Raw genomic sequence first — 17,428 nt, forward strand, 5'->3', positions numbered from 1 at the left:
AGAAAAACATCAACTGTCTGGATCTAATTGCCATTTACAGAACAGTATACCCCCAAACAACAAAATAGTCATGCTTTCAAGTGTGTATGGCACATTCATCAAGGTGAACCATATCCTGGGTCATGTAACAACCTTAAGTTTAATTGAAACCATACAAATATATTTTCTGACCATCATGGAATTAAACAGTTAACAACAGAAATATGTAAGGGAAATCTCCGAACACTTGGATATTGAACAGCACAATTCTTAATAGTCCATGAGTCAAAGAGAAAACCTCAACAGATATTAGAAAAGATTTTTAAGTAAATTAATAGAGCATGGATCAAGGAGAAAAGAAATAAATAATAAACAGAAGTCAATGAAATTAAAAATGGAAAACCAATAGAGAAAATCAGTGAAACAAAAATCTAGATCTTTGATAAGATCAAAATTGATAAACATGAAGCAAAACTGACTAAGAAAAAAGATGGCAAGTACAGGTTATTATTATCAAGTATAAAAAAGGATATCACTAAAGATTGTGCAGACATTAACAGAATAATAAGAGAATGTTAATTATATGTACATTAGAAAACAAAAGTAACTGACTAGTTTTCAAAAACCTCAAACTAATAAAATTCACCAGATGAAGTAGATATCTTGATAGTCCCATAACTATTGAAAAAATTGAATTTGTTGCTAAGAACTATTGGAAAAAATTCTTCAGGCCCAGATGTTTCTACTGGAAAATTCTGTTAAACATTTAATGAAGAAATACCACCAACTATATATGACATCTTCCAGAATTAACAGAGGAAAGAACTCTTTGTAACTCATTTTTTGAGGCTAAAATTATCTTCATACCAAACCTGACAAAGAGAAGAAGGAGGGGTGAGGAGAAAGGGAAAAGAAGAAAAAGTTGAGGAAAGGTGGGGGGAAGTAGGAGTAAAAGGAGGAGAAGAAATTACAGAGAAATGTCCCTAATGAACATAAAAACATCTCAACAAAATATTGTAAGAATTAATCAGGCAATTCATAAAAAAATAATATAGATGACCAGTTGGGCTTTATACCAGAAATTCAATGCTGAATGGTTTGGTGTTGAAAATCTGATTCATGTAAAAAATTGAAAGAAGAAAAGAGCACATGATCATGTAAATGGATGCAAAGATAGCATTTGACTAAGTACAACATCCATTCATTGTTTTTAAAGTCAGAAAGTTAAGAAAAGATGTGATTTTTGTCAACCTTATAAAAGACATCTACTGAAAAGCCACCATCATACTTAGTGGTGAAAAGCAAAATTCTTCCCTTGTAAGATCAGGATCAAGGTAAGAATGTCTGGTCTTACCTCCTATTCAACATAAGAATTGGAGACTTAGCAATAAGTGCAGTATAGTGAGAAAAAGAAATAAAATACAGGCAGACTAGAAAGGAGGGAATTATACAGTCCCTGTTGTCAGATGAAATGATTCTCTATATAGCAAATTCCACAGAATCAAAAAAATTCCTGGAACTAATGAATTTAGCAGTGTTGCAGGAAGAAGGTCAAAACACAAAAGTCAGTTGTATTTCAGTATACTAGCAATGTGTATTAGATACCAAATTTTTAACAAACAATTTCATTTATAATAACTCAAAAAATGATAGAAGTATTGATACAGAAGTATAAATCTAACAAAATGTGCACAATCTATATGCTAAAAACTACAAAATGATGATAAAATTAAAACCTAAACAATTGAAAAAATATACTGTGTTCTTGGATTAGAAATCTCCACATGATAAAGATATCTTCCCAAATTGATACGTAGATTTAATGCAGTATCAATCCAAATGCCAGCAGGATTTTTTCTAGACATACTCACTGATTTTAAAATTTATATGGAAATGCCAAGGAGCTAAACAACTAAAAATTTTTTGAAAAATAAGAGTAAAGTTGCATAAGGCTTAAACTCAGTTTAAGAATTACTATATAGTTATAGTAATGAAGTCAGTGTGGAATTAGTGAAGGGATAAACACATGTATCAATGAAACAGAAGACAGAATTCAGAAATAGAAAAATGATCATCTGACTTTTTGATAACTATGCAAAAGTAATTCAATGGAACCAAGTCTCCTTTTCAATAAATGTATTGAAATAACTGCTCATCTATATTGAAAAGAGTGCACTTCAGCCTAAACTTTTCACTTGATGCAAGTTAACTCTAATTGTTATAAACTTGAAATATAAAACTATAAATCTTTTAGAATAAAACAAGAGAAAATCTTTATGACCTTGGGTTATTGAGACGTTCTTAGATATGAACCCCAAAACAGTACCTGTGAAAGAAAAATTTATAAATTGAACTTAATCAGATTTAAAAATTTTTGTTTTATGAAAGTCATTGTTAAAAGAATGAAAAGTTGCAGACAGGGAAAAATATATTTGCAAATCACATATCTAAAAAAGGGCTTGTATCTGTAATGCATAAAGAACTGTCAAAACACAGCAATAAGTTAAAAAAAAATCCTATTAGAAATGGACAAAGCCATCAAAAACCCATAACTTCTGTTTAACCATCAGGCAAACTAAATTGAGGAACATTGTACAAAAATATTTGACCAGTCCTCTCCAAGCTGACCAGGTTATTACAAACAAGAAAAGTCAGAGAAACAATCTAGGGGGACCTAAGGGGCATAACAACCAAATGTAGTTGGTGTCCTGGATGATGTCCTGGAATATGAAGTAAAAATTATGGAAATTAATAAAAATAAGGGCTTTAGTTCATTGTAATGTTTGTGTGTGAAGACGCTCAATCGTGTCCAACTCTTTGCTACCCCATGGACTCTAGCCTACCAGGTTCCTCCATCCATGGGATTTTCCAGGCAAGAATACTAGAGTGGGTTGCCATTTCCTCCTCCAGGAGATCTTCCCGACCCAGGAATTGAACCCAGGTCTCCCGCATTGTAGGCAGATGCTTTACCGTCTGAGCCACCAGGGAAGCTCATTGTAATGTTTAAATTTGGTTTATTAGTAGTAATAAATGTACCATGGTAATGTTTGATATTAAAAATAAAATAAACTGTGTGGAGGGTTAGCAAGAACTCTCAATATTATTTTTGTAATTTTTCTATAAATGCAAATCTTTTACAAAATAAAGTTTACCTTTTTCTAAAAAAAATGGGCAAAGAATCTGAACAGATGTTTCACCAAAGAAGATACATAAAGATAGCAAATAAACTCCTGAAAAGAAGCTCAACGTCATTAGGGAAATGTAATAAAACCATTGTGATACCATTACACATCTGTTAGAATGGATAAAATAAAAAATACTGACAATATCAAGTGCTGACAAGGATTCAGAGCATCTGGAACTCTTGTTCTTTGTTTGTGGCGATACAAAATGGCACAGCCACTCTGTACAATAGTTGGCAGTTTCTTAGAAAATTGTATCCCATTCATCCCTCTCTAAAGAAATGTTCATTACTTTCATTACTCTAAAGAAAGAAAATCATATATTCACACAAAAACCTGCACATGAATGTTGTCTAGCAGCTCTGTTCATAAGTGCTCAAAAGTAAAAACAAATTCAAATGTCTATCAATGGATAAACAGGTAAATAAACTATGGTATATCCATACAGTGGAACACTGCTCAGCAGTGAAAGTAGTTGAGCCATGATACAACAATTTGAATGAGTCTCAATAGCATCATACTGAGTTAAAGAAGTCAGTCTTAAAAGATTGTATTCTGTATGATTACATCTATGGGAAATTCTCAACAAATCACAACGACAGCAGTGGAAAACAAATCAGTGTTTGCCAGAGGTTGAAGTGATGAGAGGACATAAAAAGATAGTATGAGGGAGCTTTTGGAAGTGATGTACCTTTTCTGTATCCTGATGGTTACATGGGCTATCCAAGCATTTAACTTTCTAGAACTATACACCAAAAGGAAAAGTGAATTTTACTGTATGATGGTGTTAAAAAATATTTATGTATAAAAAATATTTGTACATAAATATTTATGTATAGAAACATAATATGTATAAAAGATTTAGTGAAAGAAAAATACGTGCTCTAACAACAACAATAAAAGACTAAGTAGGAATAAGCTTTAAAAAGGCAATGTGCAGGCCCTATATGAAGAAAATTTCAGAGCATTTTCAAAGTCACACAGGAGGCTTTTAACATTTGGAAAAACTTACAACATTCTTTAAAAGACTCAACATCATAAAGATATGAAGTCTTATCAAGTTAATTTATAGCATTAATATTCCAATAAAAATGCCAACAGTATTTTGTTAATATTTTTGTCTAGGAGTGAGTTTCTAGGCAAGATGATTCTAACAAAATATGGAAATAAACAGGACGAATTGCCAGAAAAACTGTCTTCAGAAAATGTAATAAGCTCTAGCATACCTTAGTAGTAGTAGTACTTGTGGTAGTACTTCTGTAGTTTACTAACAGGAAACCTCAAGTATTTGAACACAGTGGTGAATCACTAGATAGACAGACCAAAGCAACAGCAATTTAACCAATAGAATTCAGTATTCAGTAAAATGGCATTTCAAATCTGTGATGGAAAGATAAATTATTCAATAAATAATACTGGGACAACTGAGTATCCATCAAGAAAAAAAAAAATGAAATTGGATTCAAACCTGTGTCTGTTAATATAAACCAGAATACATTCCAAATGTATCAAATGCTTAATTTTAAATTAAGTGAAGTCTTAAAAATATTAGAGAAAAACATGGTTTAATTTATTTACAACCTTGGATGGGGAAGATCTTTATACTTCAAAATTCTGAAGCCATAAAGATAAGATTTGATATATATTTGATATAAATTTCATTTATAAAAGTCAAAAGCCGGCAATGGGAAAATACCAAAATAAAAATTAGAACCTGGGGTAAACATTGCATCTCAGACATCAACAAACAAATTCTATAATATAAAAAAGAGCATACAAAAGCAAGAAGAAAAAGACCAATAGTGCAATAGAAGAGTATACCAAGGCTAGGACTAAATAAATACAAATGATTCTTAAATAAATGAAAAGCTCAGTCTTAAAGATAAGAACAATGTTAATTAAAACTACACAAAAATGTTATTCGTCATATATCAAATTGACAAAACTGTAAAACTTTGGTAGCATTTTCAGCTGTCAAAGCTGTAAGAAAACAAGTACTCCCTTGTGTTGCTGATGGAAGTAAGAGCCCCATTGTGGAATATAGGTTAGCAGCTGTCTATCAAATTTACAGATGTATTATCTCTTTGACAAATGTATTGACTATTCCCAGCAATTCAACTTTTGGGAACTTATCCTGCATATTCACTGGCACACACATAACCTGATATATATGTAGAGTCATTAATTGCAGTAATGTTTGAAACAGCAAAAAATTAGAAACATCAATTGAAAATATTGGTGTGAACTCTTGTTTAACATAAGAAATATACAGATGAATAGTTGTAGAGTTCAGTGTAAACATATATTCATAAACTTCTCAGCTCTATTCACAAATAGGGCCAAAAAGCAATGATATCCAATAGTAGTGAGCATACCACCCAGGACTCAGGCCTTGGTTTATAATTTCATTTTCAAATGAAAGGAACCAGGGCTCCTTAGAAAAATGGCTGATTGTAGACCTAGAGCAGGGAACATAAAAGGTGAGCGTGGGGCATCTTGTAGGGGCCAGAAAAAAGTGCTTAGAAATAAGAATGATGGGAGTATGCCCAAAAAATAGAGAAGCCAACTGAAAAAGCTCCCAATATCCACAGAACAAATTGAACAAGATAGCATAGTATTGAATTATAATCCAAAGTATGAAATTAACTTCCATGAGTCCATGCTGATGAAAATTAATGATTGAATAAATAATTTGAATAAATGAATTAATGCTTGAATAAATAATTAACTACCTACAAATGGCCATGGGATAACATGGCTTTGGCAACCTGAAGTGGTGTTGGTGGCCTGGGAAGTGGCTTCACAAAGATCACCCCAGAGACGGAGACGGGAGCAGGGTAGTGACAGATTGGCCCCAGGACAACCACCAGCAGTGGAGAGGCCTGGGTACTGTTCACTCCAAGGTGGCTGATTGGCTCCAGAGTAGACAGTGGCTCCACAGCAGACAGCGGCTCCTGGGCGGCACATCAGCTCCATGGTGGACGGTGGCTCCTGGGCAGCAGATTGGTTCCAAGTGGCCAGTGGCAGCCATGATGCTGGGGTGCCCTCTGCTCCTGGGAATCCTTCAACATTGGCTCCAGCCTTCCTCCGACCCACTTACCAGTCATTCCAGTGTCACCTTTGCCTCGATCCCCTGACTGCACATTGACTGACACTGGATGGCTAGTGACAGTTTAAATGCTCAAGGAGGACTAACAGTGGGACTGCGGGCCAGCCGGGTCACCATGCATGTAATCCAGCTACGTTGAGCAGCTGAAGGCCATGTCCCTGCTAGTTAGAGCCTGACAAAACATGGTCCACTGGAGAAGGGAATGACAGACCACTTGAGTATTCTTGTCTTGAGAACCCCATGAACAGTATGAAAAGGCAAAAATATATAACACTGAAAGATGAACCTCCCAGGTTGGTAGGTGTCCAGTATACTACTGGGGAAGAGCAGAGAAATAGCTACAGAAAGAATGAAGGGGCTGGGCCATAGCCAAAAGGATGCCCAGTAGTGTTTGTATCTGGGGGTAAAAGTGAAATCCAGTGCTGTAAAGAAAAATATTGCATAGGAACCTGGAATGTTAAATCCATGAATCAACGTAAATTGGATGTGGTCAAACAGGAGATGGCAAGAGTGAACATGGACTTTTAGGAATCAGTGAATGAAAGTGGAAGGGATAGGCAAATTTAATTCAGATGACCATTATATCTACTGCTGTGGACAAGAATTCCTTAGAAAGGATGGAATAGGCCTCATAGTCAACAAAAGAGTTTAAAGTACAGTACTTGGGTGCAATCTCAAAAATGACAGGATGATCTCAGTTCATTTCCAAGGCAAACCATTCAACATCACAGTAATCCAAATCTGTGCTGCAACTAGTAATGCTGAAGAAGCTGAAGTTGAACTGTTATTTTTTTTTTTTTTGAACTGTTATTTATGAAGACCTACAAGACCTCCTAGATCTAACACACACAAAAGATGTCCTTTTCATCACAGGGGACTGGAATACAAAAGTAGGAAATCAGGAGTTACCTGGAATAACAGGCAAGTTTGGCCTTGTAGTACAAAATGAATCAGGGCAAAGGCTAACAGTTTTGCCAAGAGAACGTACTGTTCACCATTTTAGTTCCTCTTCACTTTCTGCCATAAGGGTGGTGTCATCTGCGTGCCTGAGGTTATTGATATTTCTCCCAGCAATCTTGATTCCAGCTTGTGCTTCCTCCAGCCCAGCATTTCTCATGATGTACTCTGCATGTAAGTTAAATAAGCAGGGTGACAATATACAGCCTTGCCGTACTCCTTTTCCTATTTGGAACCAGTCTGTTGTTCCATGTCCAGTTCTAACTGTTGCTTCCTGACCTGCATATAGGTTTCTCAAGAGGCAGGTCAGATGGTCTGGTATTCCCATCTCTTATGGCAGAAACCAAAGAAGAACTAAAGAGCCTCTTGATGAAAGTGAAAGAGGAGAGTGAAAAAGTTGGCTTAAAGCTCAGCATTCAGAAAACTAAGATCCTGGCATCTAATACCATCACTTCATGGGAAATAGATGGGGAAACAGTGAGAGACTTTATTTTTGGGGGCTCTAAAATCACTGCAGATGGTGCCTACAGCCATGAAATTAAAAGACGCTTACTGCTTGGGAGAAAAGTTATGACCAACCTAGACAGCATATTAAAAAGCAGAGACATTACTTTGCCAACAAAAGTCCATCTAGTCAAAGCTATGGTTTTTCCAGTAGTCATGTATGGATGTGAGAGTTGGACTATAAAGAAAGCTGAGTGCCGAAGAATTGATTCTTTTGAACTGTGGTGGTGGAAAAGGCTCTTGAGAGTCCCTTGGACAGCAAGGAGATCCAACCAGTCAATCCTAAAGGGAATCAGTCCAGAATATTCATTGCAAAGGCTCATACTAAAGCTGAAACTACAATACTTTGGTCACCTGATGCGAAGAACTGACTCATTGGAAAAGACCCTGATACTGGGAAAGATTGAAGGCAGGAGGAGATGAGGATGACAGGATGAGATGGTTGGATTGCATCACTGACTCAATGGACATTAGTTTGAGTAAACTCTGGGAGTTGGTGATGGACAGGGAAGCCTGGCATGCTGCAGTCAATTTGGTCACAAAGAGTCGGACACGACTGAGTGACTAAACTGAACTGAGATGCAGAGTACATCATGTGGAATGCCAAGATGGATGAATCCCAAGGTGGAATCAAGATTGCAGGGAGAGATATCAACAAACTCAGATATGCAGATGATACCACTTTTAATGGCAGAAAGTAAAGAGCAGCTAAAGAACCTCTTGATGAAGGTGAAAGAGGAGAGTGAAAACCTGGCTTAGAACTCAGCATTCAGAAAATGAAGATCATGACATCCTGTCCATCACTTCACGGCAAATAGATGGGGAAAATGTAGAAACAGTGTCAGATTTCATTTTCTTGGCCTTCAAAATCACTGTGGATGGTGACTGCAGCCATGAAATTAAAAGATGCTTGCTCCTTGGAAGAATAGCTATGACAAACCTGGACAGTATATTAAAAAGCAAAGGTCCATATAGTTAAAGCTATGGTTTTTCCATTTGTTGTGTATGGATATGAAAGAGTATAAAGAAGGCTGAGTGCTGAAAAATTGGTGCTGGAGAAGACTCTTGAGAGTCCTTGGAGAACAAGGAAATCAAAGCAGTCAATCCTAAAGGAAATCAGTCGTGAATATTCATTGGAAGGACTGATGCTGAAGCTCCAATAGTTTGTCTACCTGATGGGAAGAGCTGACTCATTGGTAAAACCCTGATGCTGGGAAAGGTTGAGGGCAAGAAAAGAAGGGGATGACAGAAGATGAGATGGTTGGATGCCATCACTTTCTCCATGGACATGAGTTGGAACAAACTCCAGAAGATAATGAAGGAAGAGAAGCCTGTTGTACTGCAGTTCACGGGGTTGCAAAGAGTTGGCCATGACTTCGTGACTGAACAACAGCAAATAATTAACTGGGGCAAAATAGACTAATCTCCCATGTGGAAGTCCCAGTAATTTTTATAGATACCTCCCCTGGAGAAAGGCATGGCCACCCACTCCAGTATTCTTGCCTGGAAAATCCCCATGGACAGAGGAGTCTGGCGGGTTACAGTCCATGAGGTTGCAAAGTCACAGAAAGGACTGAGCAACTAAGCACATCACTGCATCCTCAAGAAGTTGAACACCTTTTCCCATTTCTTAAGAATGTGCTGCACACTTCATTTCAAAGAGGACAGTATGGAAAGGAGGGAAAATAGTAACTTTATATAGGGAAGCCTGATAGATACAACCTCAGCAGGTCCAAATACTAGCACTATTAGTGATGAGCCATGTTAAATAGCAATGTGATGTGGGTGGCAAAAGCACTCATAGTAAGGTGTGTGCATGCTCAGTCACTCATGTCCAATTCCTTGCAACCCTATGGATGGTAGCTCACCTCGCTCCCCTATCCATAGGATTCTCCAGCCAAGAATACTGGAGTGGTTTGCCATTTCCTCTTCCTAGGAATCTACCTGATCCAGAGATCATTTCCTACATCTGCATTTTTAGACAGATTCTTTACCACTTGATATAGTGTGAAGAAAATGGCTCTGTAGTCTTCCTCTCCAAAACCTTTATTCCTTATCTAATCATGCACAAGTATCAAATTTATACCAAATTTAAGTATACACTACAAAATACCTGATCAGTATTTCTTGAAACTGTAAAAGCCTTTAACAACAAGGAACGTCTGAAAAATTATGCAATCTCAGAAGATGAGATGAGTAAATGTAATGTGTCTGGAGGGAATCCTGGGACAGAAAAAAAAGACTTTAATAAAAACTAAAGAAATCCAAAGAGTGAACTTGAATAATAATATATCAATATTTGCTCATTAGTTGTGCCAAATGCACCATAGCAATATTAACAATGGGGGAAACTGTGTATAAGCTATATGGGAACTCTTTGTGATATTCTTGCAACTTTTCTGTAAATCTAAAACTACTCTGAAAAAACAAATTTATCTGTAGGGATTACCCTATCGCTAAATCATAATACCATGCAGCTGTAAAAAAGGAAAGAATGAGGAAGCTTTCTAGATATCATACGTTGTTACTTAGTCAAGCAAGGTGCAGAGTTGTATTCTTTTGTTTAAAAAAGAGACAAGAATAAGTCTTTATATGTTTTTATTTGTTATATATACAAAGAAGTGCTGAAATGATGTAGAAAAAACTAATAATCAAAATTTTATGTGCAAAGGGTATAGGAACTAGACATATGGACAATAGGATTGGAGTAAGTCTTCTTACAGTACACCTTGACATATATTTTTTGAACCGTGTGAATGTACCACTTATGAATTTAATTGTAAAAAGAAGTATATGACATGAATAGTCTTAAGCTTTGCAGCCTGTGAGCTAAGAATTTATAAACTAGAAACAGTAAAGGAAAGTAGAAAAATTTCATGAATCTCACATTCCAAATTTGACAAGAGATTTCCATTTTAAACTTTTTCCATAACTTACAGCTGCATCACAAATATTTCTTTGATGTGAAACTTTATATTGCTGATGTCAGTCCAAAAATGAATTTTTAAAACTTGAACAGGATCCATCCAAGTACTCATAAACTATGAGAGAGTGAAAGTACATGTGTAAAGGCTAACCAGAAAAAAAGCAAGGGATCTAGTTTTTTCCTTCTGATAAAAAAAGAAAATCCCCTCAAACCTTTCAACCTGAAAAGGTTCTAACTACCATCAGGAGAGAATGTAATCTTAGCCAGGTATGCCAGGGAAATAGGTAAAGTATGTTTATACTTAAACTAAAAGGTGGTAGAGTCCTGAGTGCATAGTGAGCACTCCCATCCCATTCTGCAACATCTTCATAGAAAAAGCACTGAAGAGCAATCTGCTCTGAACTGTAGCATGGTTGATGGTTACTAATAAAATTCTAGTGTGGAAACTGCATTTTATACTGACTCACTTCTAATCTGTCCCTTGTCTCAGATTTTGCTGCATTATCTATGAGACATTCTGCACCCACCTGGAGTCAAATTAGATCAAAATAAAGGACTATGGAACATAAGATTTGTACAGTTATCTGTCGTGAAGTCGCTCAGTCGTGTCCAACTCTTTGTGACCCCATGGACTGTAGCCCACCAGCCTCCTCCATCCGTGGAATTTTCTAGGCAAGAGTACTGGAGTGGGTTGCCATTTCCTTCTCCAATAGTATACATATTGAGGTCTAATTTTTCCAGGACCTGACCAAGCATTGAATGTAGACAGACAGTCTGGGTATTTGGCCTCTGTCAAGGTCAATGGGCCAAGATTAATTCTCCTCTATATAACATGAATTTATTAAATAATCATAGAACACTTCTTAGTTCTATTAAGTTGAATTGTTTTTCTTCCAAATAGGAATAATATTAGTAAATATTTCATAGAATTAACTTGTGTCACTCACGGTGCCATTTGCTTTCCAAATACTGTCACTTAATTCATCCACAATCTTATGATATAGTTCTATTAATATTATTCTCCTTATTTTAAAAATTATAAAAATAAATGAGATTAAGAGATGCCACATCTGAACTCCAGCAAGTGAAAGCCCATCCTCCTGACTACCTCAAATGTGCCTGGTTTGGGGTTGAATTCTAGAAAGCGCTATCAGTTCAGTCGCTCAGTCATATCTGACTCTGTGACCCCAGGAATCGCAGCATGCCAGGCCTCCCTGTCATCACCAACTCCCGGAGTCTACCCAAACCCATGTCCATCAAGTCGGTGATGCCATCCAGCCATCTCATCTTCTGTTGTCCCCTTCTCCTCCTGCCGCCATTCCCTTCCAGCATCAGGGTCTTTTCCAGTGAGTCAACTCTTCGCATGAGGTGGCCAAAGTATTGGAGTTTCAGCTTCAACATCAGTCCTTCCAATGAATACCCAGGACTGATCTCCTTTAGGATGGACTGGTTGGATCTCCTTGAAGTCCAAGGGACTCTCAAGAGTCTTCTCCAACACCACAGTTCAAAAGCATCAATGCTTTGGCACTAAGCTTTCTTCACAGTCCAACTCTCACATCCATACATGACCACTGGACTAGACTTGTGGTCGACCCTTGACTAGACAGACCCTTGTTGGCAAAGTAATGTCTCTGCTTTTGAATATGCTATCTAGGTTGGTCATAACTTTCCTTCCAAGGAATAAGCGTCTTTTAATTTCATGGCTACAAGCACCATCTGCAGTGATTTTGGAGCCCGAAAAAACAAAGTCAGCCACTGTTTCCCCATCTATTTCCCATGAAGTGATGGGACCAGATGCCATGATCTTCGTTTTCTGAATGTGGAGCTTTGAGCCAACTTTTTCACTCTCCCCCTTCACTTTCATCAAGAGGCTTTTTAGTTCCTCTTTACTTTCTGCCATAAGGGTGGTGTCATCTGCATATCTGAGGTTATTGATATTTCTCCTGGCAATCTTGATTCCAGCTTGTGCTTCTTCCAGCCCAGCATTTCTCATGACGTACTCTGCATATAAGTTAAATAAGCAGGGTGACCATATACAGCCTTGCCGTACTCCTTTTTCTATTTGGAACCAGTCTGTTGTTCCATGTCCAGTTCTAACTGTTGCTTCTTGATCTGCATACAGGTTTCTCAAGAGACAGGTCAGATGGTCTGGTATTCCCATCTCCTCCAGAATTTCCCACAGTTTATTGTGATCCAACAGTCAAAGGCTTTGGCATAGTCAATAAAGCAGAAATAGATGTTTTTCTGGAACTCTCTCTTGCTTTTTCGATGATCCAGTGAATGTTGGCAATTTGATCTCTGGTTCCTCTGCCTTTTCTAAAACCAACTTCAACATCTGGAATTTCACAATTCACATATTGCTGAAGCCTGGCTTGGAGAATTTTGAGCATTGCTTTACTAGTGTGTGAGATGAGTGCAATTGTGCGGTAGTTTGAGCATTCTTTGGCATTGCCTTTCTTTGGTATTGGAATAGACATATAATATGTATGTTTTCAGTTTACCAAGAGTTTCCCATGCATTCCTTATTCAATCTTCACAGCAGCACTATTAGTTTGAAAATTGATATTATTCTCATTTACAGATAAGCAAATGAAACTCAGATCACCTCGCTAGTAAATGGCAGTTATGAGGTACCAATCTAAATCTTCCAACTAATTATAAGTATATTTTGTTTTTTGACTCCCCTAAATTTTCAAGGATAAATTTTATTTCTAACAGCTTTTACTATTTAATTGGTTTAATCTTTTATATTTTAATCACATCACTAAAAGTGATTTTTTAAGGAGCAAACATTTCAGTTAGATAAGTAACTTTCATATTTTAAAAGGCCTTTCCTATTGAAAGACATTAGACATAAAAACAGTTTTAAAGAGTCAGTTATATTTTAACATAAGGAAATAGCCATATAAATTTATTTTTGTGCCTGAAAGTATAATTACATCTAGAATTATAATCATCTAAATTTTTTCTGTGCATCTCTAATTAATACCATTTTATTAATAAAATGATTCAGATTTTAGTCCATTCATTTCTTAGGTAATTTTATCCAACAGATTTTTTATTTCTGAAATTGCTCTCACTATTTTCAAAAGAAATTTGTCATAAAAAAGAAATAATTCAATAATAATTGAGCTCCACTTAAAATGATATAGGAAAACCTAGTTATCTAGCAATAATTCTATATCTCTGACAGATATAAAACTGTAAGGAGACTATGAGAATTAGACTAATTGTCATTCATTAAACTAGATTTTAATTGTTATGTAGTTTTATGCTTTTCTAATTCCTACACATAGAATCTAGACTAAACAAATTACAAGCTGGTGTTTATAGTGTCTCCCAAATTTTTAAATTACTGTCATTTTATTAGTAATTTGGGGACCTAGCACTTACATCCCAGGAAAAGTTGCTGTGTAACTCAGAAATAAATGGGTCCAACAATCAGCCTATATTATTATAACTTCCCAGCACTCTCCCCTTCTACCTCCCTGAAAAATCCATACACCCCATTAACAAGACGTGGAAACTTTATTAATAGTTTGGTTGGGCTTGGGAGGATGAGGTTCACATTGTTCAGCACGGTTCTCTCCTAGTCCCTCATCTAGGCCCCCAGCTGACACGTGCCTTCCCCAAGCAAGCAGTCCAACCTCCTGTGTGCTGCTGCTGCTCTCACTTCAGTTGTGTCTGTCTCTGTGCAACCCCATAGACGGCCTTTCAAATCTCCAGCTTCATGCTCTTTGGTGTCATGTCCATACACCCTTCACGTATCAGCAAAGGACAACCGAGACACTCCAGTTACCTGGATTCATCCTCAGCACGCAGGGAGCCATGACTGTCTGTGTATGTGTATTTTGTATTTGCCTGCCACAAGTAAAAATCTGAAAAGATGAAAGTTAATATTTGTAATATACACATTGTAAAAGTTTAAGTCTCATGCTTTTGACACTTACCTACTTCTTTTTCAACTGGATGCCTTAGGAAATAGTTTTCCTTTGTTGTTTGTTTGCTTTTAATAGTGAAATAATTGACTTGTTTGGTGTGATGGTGACACGGTGGTGCCAGTGTCACTCTTTTTGCACTGTCATCTGGCTCTCACCACCGCCATCAGGCACACGTTTGAGAAACAGCATATATATGTCTGTAGCTTGGAAAAGAAAAATGAAAAGTCTTGATGTTTTACATAAAAATCCATATTCCTGGCGTCTGTTGAAACTCTTCAGGCCCAAATTCCCACATGGTAACAATCAGCTAAAACTGAGTATTAGTCAACTCTAACTCTGTTCATTTACATTTTCAGCTCTGGGTTCGGTTTTGCTGTTTACCATGGCCGAGTCTACCATGTAGGCCTTCCTTACCAGCTAATCTAACCAACCTTTGGGTCATTTCCATCTATACTCTTAATCTAAGATCATAAAAAGATTTTCCGTTCCATTCTAAAGTAATTTTTTGAGGGTTTTTTCCCATCTTAAAATGGAAACAAACTCTTTAGACATTTGAATAGTGTTTATGGTAATTTACTGTTGTTCGGTTTGTCACCTGCTGTTCTTTTACATAAAATGTAATTATTAGCATAAACAAACAACAGTAGTATTACCATTTGTCCTCACAAGTACTGAAATTTTTACACATTAAGGACATCTTTGGTTATTTTGTTGCCAAAGCATCCATAAAAATAATGCTTAAGATTTCTCTGGATTTTTTTTTCAGCACTGCATATGTCCTTAGAAGACAGCATAAAATGGCTTGGAGAAGTTATGGCTGAAATAGGACCATCACACAAAAATGAAAAATGGAATATCTTTGATGTGAAACAAGCCAGTGCTATTGTTGATTACTTGAAAATCAGGTAGGGACTTTATTCAGTAGCATTTATTTTATTTTTTTTTAATTTTATTTTATTTTTAGACTTTACATAACTGTATTAGTTTTGCCAAATATCAAAATGAATCTGCCACAGATATATATGTGTTCCCCATCCTGAACCCTCCTCCCTCTTCCCATCCCATTCCATCCCTCTGGGTGGTCCCAGTGCACCAGCCCCAAGCATCCAGTATCGTGCATCGAACCTGGACTGGCAACTCGTTTCATACATGATATTTTACATGTTTCAATGCCATTCTCCCAAATCTTCCCACCCTCTCCCTCTCTCACAGAGTCCATAAGACTGTTCTATACATCAGTGTCTCTTTTGCTGTCTCGTACACAGGGTTATTGTTACCATCTTTCTAAATTCCATATATATGCGTTAGTATACTGTATTGGTGTTTTTCTTTCTGGCTTACTTCACTCTGTATAATAGGCTCCAGTTTCATCCACCTCATTAGAACTGATTCAAATGTATTCTTTTTAATGGCTGAGTAATACTCCATTGTGTATATGTGCCATAGCTTTCTTATCCATTCATCTGCTGATGGACATCTAGGTTGCTTCCATGTCCTGGCTATTATAAACAGTGCTGCGATGAACATTGGGGTACACATGTCTCTTTCCCTTCTGGTTTCCTCAGTGTGTATGCCCAGCAGTAGGATTGCTGGATCATAAGGCAGGTCTATTTCCAGTTTTTTAAGGAATCTCCACACTGTTCTCCATAGTGGCTGTACTAGTTTGCATTCCCACCAACAGTGTAAGAGGGTTCCCTTTTCTCCACACCCTCTCCAGCATTTATTACTTGTAGACTTTTGGATTGCAGCCATTCTGACTGGTGTGAAATGGTACCTCATAGTGGTTTTGATTTGCATTTCTCTGATAATGAGTGATGTTGAGCATCTTTTCATGTGTTTGTTAGCCATCTGGATGTCTTCTTTGGAGAAATGTCTGTTTTGTTCTTTGGGCCATTTTTTGATTGGGTCATTTATTTTTCTGGAGTTGAGCTGTAGGAGTTGCTTGTATATTCTCGAGATTAGTTGTTTGTCAGTTGCTTCATTTGCTATTATCTTCTCCCATTCTGAAGGCTGTCTTTTCACCTTGCTAATAGTTTCCTTTGATGTGCAGAAGCTTTTAAGGTTAATTAGGTCCCATTTGTTTATTTTTGCTTTTATTTCCAATATTCTGGGAGGTGGGTCATAGAGGATCCTGCTGTGATGTATGTCAGAGAGTGGTTTGCCTATGTTCTCCTCTAGGAGTTTTATACTTTCTGGTCTTACGTTTAGATTTTTAATCCATTTTGAGTTTATTTTGGTGTATGGTGTTAGAAAGTGTTCTAGTTTCATTCTTTTACAAGTGGTTGATCAGATTTCTCAGCACCACTTGTTAAAGAGATTGTCTTTAATCCATTGTATATTCTTGCCTCCTTTGTCAAAGATAAGGTGTCCATATGTGCGTGGATTTATCTCTGGGCTTTCTATTTTGTTCCATTGATCTATATTTCTGTCTTTGTGCCAGTACCATACTGTCTTGATAACTGTGGCTTTGTAGTAGAGCCTGAAGTCAGGTAGGTTGATTCCTCCAGTTCCATTCTTCTTTCTCAAGATCGCTTTGGCTATTCGAGGTTTTTTGTATTTCCATACTAATTGTGAAATTATTTGTTCGAGCTCTGTGAAGAATGCTGTTGGTAGCTTGATAGGGATTGCATTGAATCTATAGATTGCTTTGGGTAGTATACTCATTTTCACTATATTGATTCTTCCAATCCATGAACATGGTATATTTCTCCATCTGTTAGTGTCCTCTTTGATTTCTTTCACCAGTGTTTTATAGTTTTCTATATATAGGTCTTTAGTTTCTTTAGGTAGATATATTCCTAAGTATTTTATTCTTTCCGTTGCAATGGTG

The 17,428-nt window shown here is 36.7% G+C and overlaps 1 protein-coding gene across 9 annotated transcripts in view; it reads left to right on the forward strand.

The window, feature by feature from the left end:
• CABCOCO1 (ciliary associated calcium binding coiled-coil 1) overlaps positions 1 to 17,428 on the forward strand; it is a 163,749-nt gene that overhangs the window by 38,822 nt on the left and 107,499 nt on the right. For all 9 annotated transcript variants that reach the window (XM_055590168.1, XM_055590174.1, XM_055590183.1 and 6 more), the window contains one exon: positions 15,365 to 15,503. In XM_055590168.1, the coding sequence (XP_055446143.1) occupies positions 15,365 to 15,503 (139 nt within the window). The remainder of the gene's footprint in view (positions 1 to 15,364; positions 15,504 to 17,428) is intronic.

This window comes from Bubalus kerabau, chromosome 1 (genome assembly GCF_029407905.1).
Source record: "Bubalus kerabau isolate K-KA32 ecotype Philippines breed swamp buffalo chromosome 1, PCC_UOA_SB_1v2, whole genome shotgun sequence".
NCBI classification, from domain to species: Eukaryota; Metazoa; Chordata; class Mammalia; order Artiodactyla; family Bovidae; genus Bubalus; species Bubalus kerabau.